Consider the following 12,988-nt stretch of genomic DNA (forward strand, 5'->3'; position numbering starts at 1 on the left):
ATGGGGTTTGGGTTTCATTGTTGTCATGGGTTTGGTTTTTTTTTTTTTTTTTGAATAAGCACTTCAAAAAAAGCAAGAATTCTTGGTATTGTAAGGGAACTTCTATGTGTTCATATAGAGCTCTTCTGTACTTCATATCAATTTAAAAGAACGCTTTTTCTGAAATGTAAAAATACAAGTAGAAATCATCATGTTATGCAGTCTTACAGCTGAAAAGCAGTGGGCTAGTAAATACAACTGCAGATCTGAACTAATATTAGCTGGTGATGTGGACATACATACCTCGATTTTTTGCCTCACAAGGTATGGTACAAGTTTAAACTATTGAGCTAAGCTATATCTATTTCTACTCCATTCAAAATGTTAACACCACTGTTGCAGATGATGGATTTGCAGTAATGAAAATATTTTGCAACACTTTCTGTTATCAAAATAGAAATTTGCTTCAGTGGGGATTAAATACAGAAAGAACCATAAATAACCTGTGATTAAGTACGTGAGTTAAATTAATGACTGTTGTGTTATCAGTATGTGTTGTTATGCATAGGTATTGTAGCGCAAATATTTATTATATGCTTGTAATGGTTATATTAGTATGCTCATTTCTTGGCTTGTAATCTACATTTGCAGCATAAAATAGTCAGCTATGACCTCCTTCATTTAATTTTGTTTTCCCTGAGTCTTCTGCTGCAGTATAGCATTTTCTTGTTAAAGAAGTGGTGTGAAGCAATCAGCTTTCCAGATCCTGTCAAGAAAGTGAAACTCATTCTCTACTGTTGCCTTACAGCTAGTTTTTTTTTCTAAAAAGGTTTGATTTTTCCTCTTCCTCTCCCCTCCAAAAAATTTAAAAAATAGTCCAGTAAAGAGAGATCAGATGACTCTGGTCTGAGCATCTGACTTCGGTGGAGAAACAATTTCCTTATAAATCCAGAAGTATTAAACTCTACACTTGAGCTCTGGTTTTGCTGGGTCTGTTATGATGGGAAAAGCTAAGAAAACAATTGCCAGCTGCCAGATCACTTCTTCTCTTATGCAGTGCTGTGAATAAATGTGTTGGTGTCTAGGGCAGACAGAAAAATTGAATTATGATGCTTAATATGTTACTTCTGGTTTATGCAGAAATAGTAATTTATGAAAAGCACATCCTGAGTACCTCTTGTTTGTTTTCACTTGTGGAAAAATCCTCTTGATTTGAAATTGAAACTTATCCATAGTTCCTTCTCCCAGGTTGTCTTGGTTTGAAAGACAGGTGTCTGCCAAGGAAGGCAGGAGTGTCCCTTGAAATGAAAAACAAAATGCAACCCCCTTCCCTCCGAATTATTATAATTTTGAAATTAAGGGGCTTTTAGGCAAAGATATGAGGAATAAGAATAACAGTTCTTTACTGTTATATATCTATATGTGTATAACAAGGCAAACAAACAACAATAACTACGGCAGTAACAGCAAACAGAACCACAAACCCAGTCGCAGCCTTCTCGGCTGTCAGGCCCTTTCCCCTCGGGTGCAGTTCCGCTCGCAGCCGGCAGGGGCGCTGGCGGCTCCCGGTGAGCAGGGCAGGTGCGATGGTTCCCCCGCGGCTGCAGGGGGCGCTCCGGAGCGAGCTCGGGGAGCACGCGGCACCGGTGCCCTGGGATCCCGGGAAGGGATGGGACAAAGGAGCTTCACAAACCCCTGGGCAGCTGATCCCGGTGTCCGGCCGGACTCTCAGGAACAGCAGGCTGGAACGGCAGGGACGAGCACAAATCCCGGGTGGCAGACGAGATGTATCGAACTGCAGAGCTGCAGCGGGAACCCCGGAGGTCTGGGCAGGCAGGGCGTGCGGGGCTACAGAGTAGCGAGGGGCAGGGCGGCCGCAGCCTGGCTCCCAGCGGGGCAGGGCAAGGCGGGCTTGGGAATCCCGGGGTTTCTCTGGTAGAAGGCAGGAAGCTGAAAAAAGAAAACCCAGAAACCTTCAGTGTTGACGAATTCCTTCCAGCCTCTCTCTCCGTCCGAACGCCGGGAACTAACAGCCCACAAGCCCAGGTGAAAGAGAGTACTACAGTTGGACCCCTCCCTCTGTGGCCAGGTCTTTTGTTTTTCTAAAGCACCCAGTAATTTGTCCCCCTGGCAACGTGTATGGGGAAAATTCTTTAAGAGAAAAAGAAAACAAAAGGAGAACTCCTAAAACCCCAACACAGGTCTAACCACGAAGGACTATAACGTTGCAGTGACACAGCAGACTGACCTGGTCATGTACTGGAAGACAAAACTAAAGCAGAGTTAACGCTTTCTTGTGTTTGGGTACTACAGGATGGTCTGGGTGACAGTCTTTACTGTCTGATTTCATAGTGTAGCAAACCAGTGGTTGTCATGGCCTGCCTAAACAGATGCTGGTTTATTTTTCTTCATTAAGTGCTTTGTTTATTAGGTTTAGTTCCCCACCCACTGCTGATGTACAGTTCTGTAGTAAAGCAGATAAAGCAGTTACGTTTTATTACCTGAAAATTTGTCAGGCCATGAGCTTTGATACCCTATCTGTAGTCATTTCTTATGGCTTTATTAAGTATTTTAGGGTACCTGTAATTACTTAAAGTCTTAGAGTTTGTTTCAAAACTCCATTCTAGGATATTAATTTTTTTTCTGAATCATAAAAGAGACAATACCATTACCAACACTACGTACTCAATCTGATAACTTCAAATGGATGTGTTATTTTCTGTGCCTACTGATTGTCTTCCCATGTGAATGCTGTGGAAATTATGCATGCCTTTTGTGTGTACTTGTTTATTGAAAGTATTAGATTGTTGAAGCAGAGGGAAATTATTTTTTCTAAATGCATTTTCGTGAGTTAAACGAGGCCATGTTACTCAGTGTAATGGTATGAAGGGATTTTCCTACCTATTTTGAGAGTTACTCTGGTGAGCTGCAGTTTAAATTTGGCAGTTCATTTTAACAGTTGGAAGAAATTGAAACATCATGACAGTTTAATACATGAATAATCTGCTGTATGAGCCAATATCTGTATGTACAAATATAGCTCTGGGTAAAGAGCACAGTGACTAGCAGCTAAAAAGGCCGACTCCAGGGGCCATGGTGCTTATAGAAGGAGGACTGTCAGCGGTAGGTCTGCTCACCTGCAAGGTGTGCCAAATCACACTCACTCTCTGGATGTGCCAGTATATTTGTTATTGCTTTGCTTCTGGGATTTTTGTACAGAGAAAGAACATACCTTGAAATTTTCTCAAGAAATCATTTAGCCAATAACCTATTGGCACTATTTCAAGAGGTGCACAGACTGTGATTTTGTGCCCCCCACTCCTCTTTACTTTGCCTGTCCTGTACATGAGCTTCCTTCAGGCTGTGCTGACTTCCAAGAATTTTTTTCCCCAAGTAGTGGGAGACAGTGGTTCTTTTAAATGAAGGCAGCTACTCTAACTGCACCTAGGCAAGAGTGCACAGTGACTTTAGGAATTGTAAACTACTAAATACACTGCAAAGCTTCAATGAGAACTTTCACAGAAAATGCATCTTCAATTAAACAGTAGCTTTTTGAGGTTTCTGGTCTTTGTGATTCTTCTGGTTTTGGGCAGGATTACAAAAGCTCTGCTTAGAGGAGTATAGTTTGTGGTGTACCACCAAGTCTTTGTAAATAATCCCACGTGGGATTTTTAAGTGAGAAGAAGTTAGTTTTCAAAATACTTCTTTAGGACACCTTCACTAGCTGACTAATTAACGTCCTAAAACATGCTTATAGAGTTGTTAGTGCGCATAGATACCATGTTTCTGTTCTGGTGTTATGTTGGAGGTTTTTTGATCTAACTGTAAAGAAGGTTGTTTGTTAGTGTTAAACTATGCAAGATACTAATAATAAAACCTTTGCACCTATATCTTGAAGGCAAAAAGCCCCAGTTTCAAGAACAGCAAGTCCTTAAATAATCCTGTTTCTGTTCATGTTCTTGCTCTTTCCAAGGTTATCCCTTCCACCTGATGCTTCTTCTATTCCTTCAGCAATATTAATTTTTGCAGCTCCTCAGGAGCAGGAGACTGATGCTCCCAGATCTGTAGACCAAACAGGTGCCTCTCTGAAGCTTTGCACTGCAGATGTCATGAAACTGCATCTACAGCTGTTCAGAAAAGCCTATTAAACATTCTTTCAAGTAACATAATTAAAATCAGATACTGTGCAAAACTAAGTAGTTAGGAGATCTGCTTTATTTACTAGATGTGAGGGGTTTTAAATGCACCAGAAAATCATAACTTCAAGTTTCTGGTGCATTTCACAATTTTCACAAATCAATTTCACAAACTAGTCCACTGAATTTTTAATTTTAACAGGAAAAAATATGCAGAAACTTAAGGTCCTGATGACTCAGACTTCTTACAGCTGAACACTTCTCACCTTGATTTCTTTAAGAAACACTCAAGAATGTTAAAAACCTGTTCCTTTAATAGTTTTTCATAAAATAAGATGTCTCATGATTAATTAGCTGAGTAATGACTTCAGTGTGCAATTTAAGGATTTGGTTTTGTGTCTGCATTCAGATGAAGTTTTCAAAAACATTTTCATATTTTGTAATAAAAGCTTTAATTCCAGTTTTCCAACAAGATTTATTGTATTAATTTTGCACAATTTAAAGTGAATTTAAGAACTTTTTAGGAAAATAAATAGGAGCAATTGTTTTGGTGTAAAATAAAAATTGACAGAGGCTGAAGCAGACCTCTTGCCCAGTTTCTAACGTGAATTAATTCAATGGCTAGACAGTGTTCAGAATAAGAAAATAAAAGCAGAGTTAGACTTTATTTCCTGCTATGGTGGGGTTTTTTGAGCAGCTGTTAGGCTTTTCTTTTTAGGTTTGGAAGTTCTCAAATCCTTACTGTGTAGAAAACAGAGCGTATGAGGACCTGGAGGCATTGCATCCCAGAAAGCAGTTTGCACGTAGCAGAAACATACTGTGCTGGTACTCAGGTTTTTAACAAGGGGTTTTAAAAAGGTTGCTTCTCTTCTTTCTCAACCAACAGGTTCGCCATAAAATGACACAGAAGGTTTATGCAATGAAGCTACTTAGTAAATTTGAAATGATCAAGAGATCAGATTCAGCCTTTTTCTGGGAAGAAAGAGATATCATGGCCTTCGCCAACAGCCCGTGGGTGGTTCAGGTAAGGAAGATGTGTAAAAGTAAAATAATAATAATAGCAAGAACAGCAATAGTAATGATGCTGATGCCATAAGTACTTCCCAGGTTTGAGGTGGTTTTGAATTTTCACTGAAACTTAAATCAAGAATTAGGTTCAGATTTTTACTTCTAAAAAATACATTTTTACAGCAATTTCACTAAGTTTTGTGTATTTGGCTATGTTAGAAAGTAGATTAATTTACATTTTAGTCACTGCAAATGCATCATAAAACAGAACTAAGCAGAATTTTGTAATACTTACATAATTGTTTGGAATAATAGGGAAGTTATCTTTCCACTACGAAAAATTCTGTATAAGAATGTAGAAACAAATGTGACTGGTATTTCCAGTCTTTTGTCATAATACAGTCAGTTGATCACAGGCAATTGGTATGAAGAGTCCTTTAAATAGTCACTGTCTTTTCAGCTGCAGTTTGAAATATGGATGAGTGTGCAGCCCTGGTCTGCGAGACAGCAGGCTGTAGCAGTGGTTTCCTTGAAACCATCTTCTCTTAGTGGTCAGTTACAGACCAGCACTCGGAATATCCAAGTAATGGAGAGTAGACTTCTTCAGATGGTCTTGAACACCGTCACTCGTAGCTGTCTCATGACGTGTGTCATCAAGATGCTGTAATGTGAATTATGCCTTTGGGAACAATCAGTACTGATTATTGCCATTTGTTGTAACTGGTAAATTGCACTAGTCAACAAAAGGAGTAGTGAAAGCGTGTGTTTGGAGAAATTGTTAGTCCTTAATTTTGTTAAATAATTAATTTAAATGCTCTCATATATATTGCCATGCTTCTGTATATTTAATAAGACTGGCTTTAGGTGTTCCATATATTTTTCATAACAATTTACCTCAGGTAAACAAAGATTTTTATTTAGATGTTTTGCTCTTTGAGCATGTTCTTTGCTCTTGCCTATATTTAGCAGAAATACTTAAACAAATAGATAATTTTTTTATTTAGTTCTTTGTTCTAGTAACAGTAATTGTCAGGAACTATTTTTCACATGCAGTTGAAAGTAACGAGAAATGCATGACGTGGATTTTCAAAGGAAACTGTCACAAGCAGGATATAAATGTGTGTCTGTATTTGTAAATAGCAGATGAACTAAAGTGTAGTTGCAATTGTGCCTTCTATGATTACGTGTATTAGTGTGATATATTTAGGTGATGTTGTCTAGAGGGGTAGGACACTGAGCTGGTTTGAAGAAAATGTAGGTCCTGTTCTGATCTAGAAACTGGGACAGATAACAGTGCTTCTCTGTGTCTAGTTTTCAATGTGAAAAACATGAAACAAGAGCCCTAGATAGTTTTAAATTTTTTTTAATGAAATCCCTTGAGGGCAGTAACAAAAGTGCTGTATAAAGACATAGTGCTGTTATTTATTATTATGTTATATTAATATCTCTATGTGTGAGGATATAGAGATTATTTTGAATCTTCACTTAGATTTTAATGACCCAATGCATTATTGTACTCTATATTGTATATATTATCCATTTGTGCAAACACAGTGCAATATATATGTATTAAAATATATATTTCTAATCTAGGTCTTCTGTCACAAGTTACACAGTTCATTTTAATCTGAATGTCAAATATCCATAATAACATACCCACCTTTCATGGTTCCTCATCCTCCACAGTCTACCTGATTCTGACTTCGTCCTTACCACGCATCCTATTTTTCAATTGCCTTTTAATTTTGTGTGTGTAATTTAAAGATGTGAATGATTTTCATTTTTAAGGTAAGGCAGTATTCCCTGAGAAATAAGGTGAGACTTTCAGAGACTTTCACACCAGTCACTGAACAGTTGATAGTAATGTTTTTTGCTGGACTGAGCTGTTTTCAGACCTGGTGATGACAGAGTGGAGTCTCTAAAACTTCAGCACTCTAGGTCTGAAATACATTTTAAAGAGACTGAACTGAACTTTCACTATCATGCCAGTAGGAAACATACTGACTGCAACTTAGACCAGACCAGTATTTTATTGTTAAGTACAGTATCTTTGAATTGTGTTATAGCTGTCTTCAGGAACATTTTGTTTTTATTTCTTATTTCAATATGTGTTGATTTAGGACAAAGTCAGCAGTGCAGTGACTTTTCAAACATGTACCGAGATAAGGAATTTATAATATAGAATATTTAGAAACAGTTTAAGATGCTGCTCACTGTTCGGCTATTTTCAGATCAGAACATGATGCTCCCTTTTGCAGATTTGATACTTTGCGTTTTGACTCATTGATACTTCTTAATACCAAGAAACATGGAGATTATAGATAGATAGATAGATAGATAGATGCCTATAGTATTAAAATAATGAGGAAATATTTTTCACTTTCTCAAAAATTATGAGGGGGTTTTGAAGTTCAGTAAATTTCAAGGTACTGTCATAATTTAGAGAAAAATGTATATTCGATGCATATTAAAAATAATCTTGAAAACATATTCTCAGGTCTAATGAAACTTCAAGATAAAGGGCTTTATTCTTTTCCCTAGGTGTCTGAAAAGTAATTGCATTTTTTTCCTTTCCTTTTTTTAACGTTGCAGCTATTTTGTGCCTTTCAAGATGACAAGTATTTGTACATGGTAATGGAATACATGCCAGGTGGAGATCTTGTAAACCTTATGAGCAATTACGATGTGCCTGAGAAATGGGCCAAGTTCTACACAGCTGAAGTTGTTCTTGCTCTTGATGCAATTCACTCCATGGGCTTGATACACAGAGATGTGAAGCCTGACAATATGCTTTTAGATAAACATGGGCATCTGAAGCTGGCAGATTTTGGCACTTGCATGAAAATGGATGAAGTAAGTATGCAACTAAATGATTTACCATCTATAAAACTGTAATTCTAAATTACATCTAAATTTAAGGTTATTGTCCTATGAAGTATAATACCCAAAGGAACACTCATCAAATTATCTACTTGGTTATAAAGTTGTTTGTTGCTTCCTACTTTTAAATATAAGAGTATTTTAAGTAGTGTAACTTTTTCTGTTATAAACTGTTCTCTCACACGGAAGAAGGACATAAACTTACTCTTCGCTGTTTTTGAAAGCATGTGTATTTATGAATTTCTGAGGTACATTTTTTTTGCCAAATGTCTTAAAAGCTTGCAAGATAACTCTTAGTTTCAACTTTAATAACCTTGGAACAGTTCATAAGGTGACATTTTTTTGTAAATGAAATTATTTTATAGGCAAGATACATTCCGTGTGATTTATTCCTGTATCTAATTGTTCTCATAGCATCCTCTAGTGGTCATTCAAATGAGGTCACAGTACGGCAGCAGTGGTATGTGATATATTGATCACAATCTGTTAGTTACTTGTCAAGATGCCAAGATGTCAATTTAAATGATGTAATTGTCCAGATTTTACCATGTACAGCCAAATACAGTTTTCTAATGAGACTGCATAGGAATATTTTTAACAGGATATTATCAAAAAAACTTGAAAATAAAACTACCTTTTGTAGTTCGCAGTCTTAGAATCTTGCCTAACACACGGTGTTATGCTGTAATTTACAGAATATGAAAAATCCTAACATATTCTAAAAGAATTGTATATGAATGTGTGTTATGATTTACCTGGTCTTTGAAAGTGTTCTGTAGTAGTGTTGGCTAGAGTGATCCTTTTAAGCTTATTTGCTTTTATGCTTTGGGTTTTTTTCTGTATTGTTTAGGCAGTGCTTGATATAATTTCTGCAATCTACTTAATTTGCATTTGCATCATTAAGTTAATGTCTCTTCAGCAGTATCTAGAAGTACTGTGTCTGGTTAGGGTGGGGTTTTTTTCACATGATGATATATTAACTTCATCATTGTCCAACTGCAGCTGTTTATTGAAGTTCAGTCTGTTTAGTTCTGTTGATGTTGTAGTTGTTACTCTAAAGGCAAAGATAATATTTACCTCAATTTTGTTGATTTACTTGCCTATATTTTGGAGGACAGCATTTACTCTAATTGAAAAGAACCAAAGTAGTACATGGTTTCTTAATTTAGTCAAAAATATTAATATTTGTTTTGAGTTTGTAGATCATAATGTCTTAAGGGAATCTGTTGTTCAGTGGAAGTGACAACAAAAAAGCATCAAAAAGCTCATAATAAAAATCCTCTGTGCTGTTTTAGGGACCCCAGAAATGGTGGACCTACGCCTTTTACTTTTTTCTTCTTCACTTCTATTGTTAAAAGAATGGAATATTAAAATGTGGATGATGATACTATAAATGTGAGAAATGCATCCGAGTTTCTCGTAAAAAGTTACAGTGAGCTCCGCTTTAGACTGGGCATCATCAGCAGACCAGTGATCTCCCAGAGAAGTTAATTTTTTAAAAGATTACATTTTAAGTTCTTTGTATTTCTCAGATTCAGTGGAATGGCAAACATTTTTTCTACAGGAAGCTTTAGAAGTTGAGAGGTTCTGGATTGTCTCCAAATCTCATGCTACTTCTTAGAAAACATGAACACATCCCAGCTGTGTAAACATAATATTGGTGTTGGCAGACTGATTTGTAGAAAATATATGCTTACCCAATACAGATTTATTTTTCTGGATTTGGATCTCTTTTAGCAGTTGTGAGCATTAGCATCTTCCTTATGCTGTTGAGACCCCAGGAAAATTTGTTGAGAGATTTTTCTGACCTTTGCTGTGGAATTGTGTTCAGTGTTTGCTTAAGTCAGCCAGGCCAGAACAGACACTTGCAGCAGAGTTTCTCCTTATAATTTTGTGGAAAAAGTTGCTAAGTGTTTTAGAAATCTTTTCCAGCATAAAAGGAACTGTTCTGTTTATGTAACTCAGTTGTAATAACTGGGGGTTTGCGGTGTTGTTTTTCATTGTTTGGTTGTTTTTTTTAAATTAGTTGTCTTTTTAAAAATCTACAACAAAGTGAGTATTTCTATTGTTGAATAAAGAATGGAGTTAGAGTCAAAAATTTAGTAGGAATTGTGGTTCCCTTTTTTTGCTATTTAGGTATGATAAGGTAGACCAGGGCAGGGCTCACCAGGCTCTGTCTAATCCTCAGGTGTTGTGTAAGAAACTAGACAGCTGCTGGCTTTGGTAGGCGTCGTAGGGCCAGGAGCTCCCAGGTTGCCATGCATAGCACTGTCCTGTGCTAACTGAGCTTTCAGCAGAGCACAGATTCAGAGTATATCTGTTGAAAAATATATGACCAAAAGAAGGGATGTTTGCCACTTGGGATTATTGCCTCAGCCCAGGCAGTTCAGCTGAAAGAAGCAGTGTGTTCTTCTTTATGGAACCCAGCTTCTTTCTCATTGAAGCTTGTGCAGTGAAGAGGACTCTGCTGGATCCTTCCTGCCTCAGTCCCTTGTCTGCAGGACAGTGCACAAGCTGCCTGCAGCATTAACACCTGATACGTGCAATCCTCTCATGTTTCCACACAAACACCCTCCAGCTCTGGAAGGAACTTCCTGAGGGAGAGCCTGATTGTCAGCCTTGGTTCAAGACAGCAAGTCCTTCAGGTCTGATGGAGATCTTCCTGAAGATGAAACCTGAATTGCTTAGTCTTCAGCAATATAATAATGTTGAATGATGCCGGGAAACAGCAGTCTCACCACCAAGTTGTCAGGAGCAGCAAGAACATTGCTGTGTCTCCTGGACAGCCTATTTTTTTAAACTGTGCACTGTACATCTCTCACATAGCTGCAGGAGATGAGTTCCAAGGTCCACCATGATCTTTTGAGGTGATGAGAAAAGTTTCAGGTAAAACATTGGCCTGAGACTCCTGACATGATAACTGTTAGAGTAAGTGTGCTACTCAGGCATAAATAGAGGCTTGGTGTTTGAAACACAGGAGTAACACATCGCCCAGAGAATACAGCGCCATTTAAGTCTCTTCAGAATGCAGGGACTGCCAAGGTGTTATGTACTGGACAGAGGGCTTGTCCCTGTTTACTCAGCTTTGATGCCAGAGATCACAGAAGTGAGTCTGACTGTGGTATTTAAGGTGCCCAGTACTTAAAAATACGTACAGAACAACACCCAAGTTCTTGGAAAGAAGAAATGTGTAAATGAGTGGAACAGAAATCTGGGAATTTTATATTGAGGTGATAATGGTCCAGCCTCCCCAGGGATATGGTAGAATCCCCATTGCTGGAGGTTTTGTGATGCACTCGGACAGGGTGCTAGATAATCTTATATAAGCTCCTTTTCCTATGACAGTTTGGGACAGATGATCTTTCAAGTTCTCTTCCAAGCCAGGCTGTTCTGTAAATGCATTTCTAGGTAAATTCCTGAGACAGAAGGTAGAGAGTGGTATGGGGAATAAGTACAACCAGCTCCACGTGCTTCAGAGAGCTATGGTCCATTGCAACTGGTGTTAGCATGCAAGGCCTTTTTTTACTGTGGAAATATTTTTTGTTTTACTGTTCAATTCTTTGGCATCTTCTCTGAAAACTTAAGGTGTTATTACATGGAGTTCTCTAGCATCCGTAACATTGTTGAAAAGACTTTCCTTTTGCTTCATACTAGCCATCAGACTTGGGTAGGTCTGGCTGGTTTTTGGCACAGCCTTTTGTTTGTTTAAGACTTCAGAAAATATCAACCTGTGTAACATATTAAAAAGTATTCTTGCTTTGGTGTGTTAATTGTAGAGGGATGGGAAATGGGGTGTTACTAAATGCTTAGGTGTCAAGGTGGTGAGGCTGTGACTGAAGCTGCAGACTTCAGAGAACTCTTTCAGAACTGTTTGGGTGACTTTGTTTTTAAAGAATCTCATTAGCCAGGGAGGGATTCAGGTGGCTTCAACCCGACTTGACTGAGCAAAAACTCAGACTTTCCCTTGTTGTAATTTTGTGTTTGGATAGGGAAGAGATAGACACATACCAGTGTTGGAGACCTCGTTAAGTTGCCTCAGTCCTACTGGATGAGCAGAATCACATAACCCTAGAGCAATTCCTCCTGTGCTCAAAGTAAAGAGAGGCTTAGGCTTCAGAGAAGACATGTAGGTTAGTGCCCACAGTGCTGTGACAAGCTGGACATTCAGACAGTGGTCCCTGCCATGTGCTAGAACAGTTTCAAATGCTGTCAGCTTTAGATTTCTGTAGTCTTTGAGCTTTAGTTTATTTTGCAGTGTTAAAGTGTGTTTGCCTGTATTTTTCTTTTCCCAGTGAATGCATTAGATCTTCTGGAAAGAGTTAACTTCATTTTCTTATCCCAGTATGAACAAGCTATGTGCTATCTCATCCAGTATAGAATGCAAAAGTTTACCTGCTCTTCATTCTGGAACTGAGCAGTTAAAATTTCTTTAGGTTTCAATTTTAGCATGGAATCATAGAAGATAATAGGCATTTGCCAGGAGTGCTTGAACTATTCCATAGGTCTCTACGGTATTTGGTCATCCCTTTAGTTTTTGCCTGCTGGTTCATGACTTTCTGGATTCTGTTTTAGTACAGAAATAAAAGTTTTTCACAGTTCATATTGTGTATGAGAAAGAATATTGTAATGTGGTGTCTAAGTTTTGCATATCAGTACAATTCCCGAAAAGGAATGTTTCTCTTATTTTCTTTAAATATATATTTTGACCTTAGTTGTTGCTACTAATATTCTGTATTAATATTCAGAATTAATACATATTGCCATTCATGCTGATGGCAAAATGCATGAAGAACCTTTGTAAGATGACTTAGATAAAATTTCAGATTGAGAAACAGAATAAAAGATGAGTGTCTTTTTGGACTTCTCTAACTTCATCCAGGATTTCATTTCATTCATCCATCTGATCTCTCAGGAGTGAATTCAGTGAATTTGATTAAAGGAAACAAGACTTATAACTCTGAACCAGAATGCTGGCAGATCTGATT

The 12,988-nt window shown here is 37.8% G+C and overlaps 1 protein-coding gene across 3 annotated transcripts in view; it reads left to right on the forward strand.

The window, feature by feature from the left end:
- ROCK2 (Rho associated coiled-coil containing protein kinase 2) overlaps nucleotides 1–12,988 on the forward strand; it is a 108,544-nt gene that overhangs the window by 54,120 nt on the left and 41,436 nt on the right. For all 3 annotated transcript variants that reach the window (XM_048298886.1, XM_048298883.1, XM_048298884.1), the window contains exons 4-5: nucleotides 5,002–5,139; nucleotides 7,716–7,976. In XM_048298886.1, coding sequence (XP_048154843.1) covers nucleotides 5,002–5,139; nucleotides 7,716–7,976 — 399 coding nt within the window. The remainder of the gene's footprint in view (nucleotides 1–5,001; nucleotides 5,140–7,715; nucleotides 7,977–12,988) is intronic.

This window comes from Corvus hawaiiensis, chromosome 3 (assembly GCF_020740725.1).
Source record: "Corvus hawaiiensis isolate bCorHaw1 chromosome 3, bCorHaw1.pri.cur, whole genome shotgun sequence".
Classification (NCBI taxonomy): Eukaryota; Metazoa; Chordata; class Aves; order Passeriformes; family Corvidae; genus Corvus; species Corvus hawaiiensis.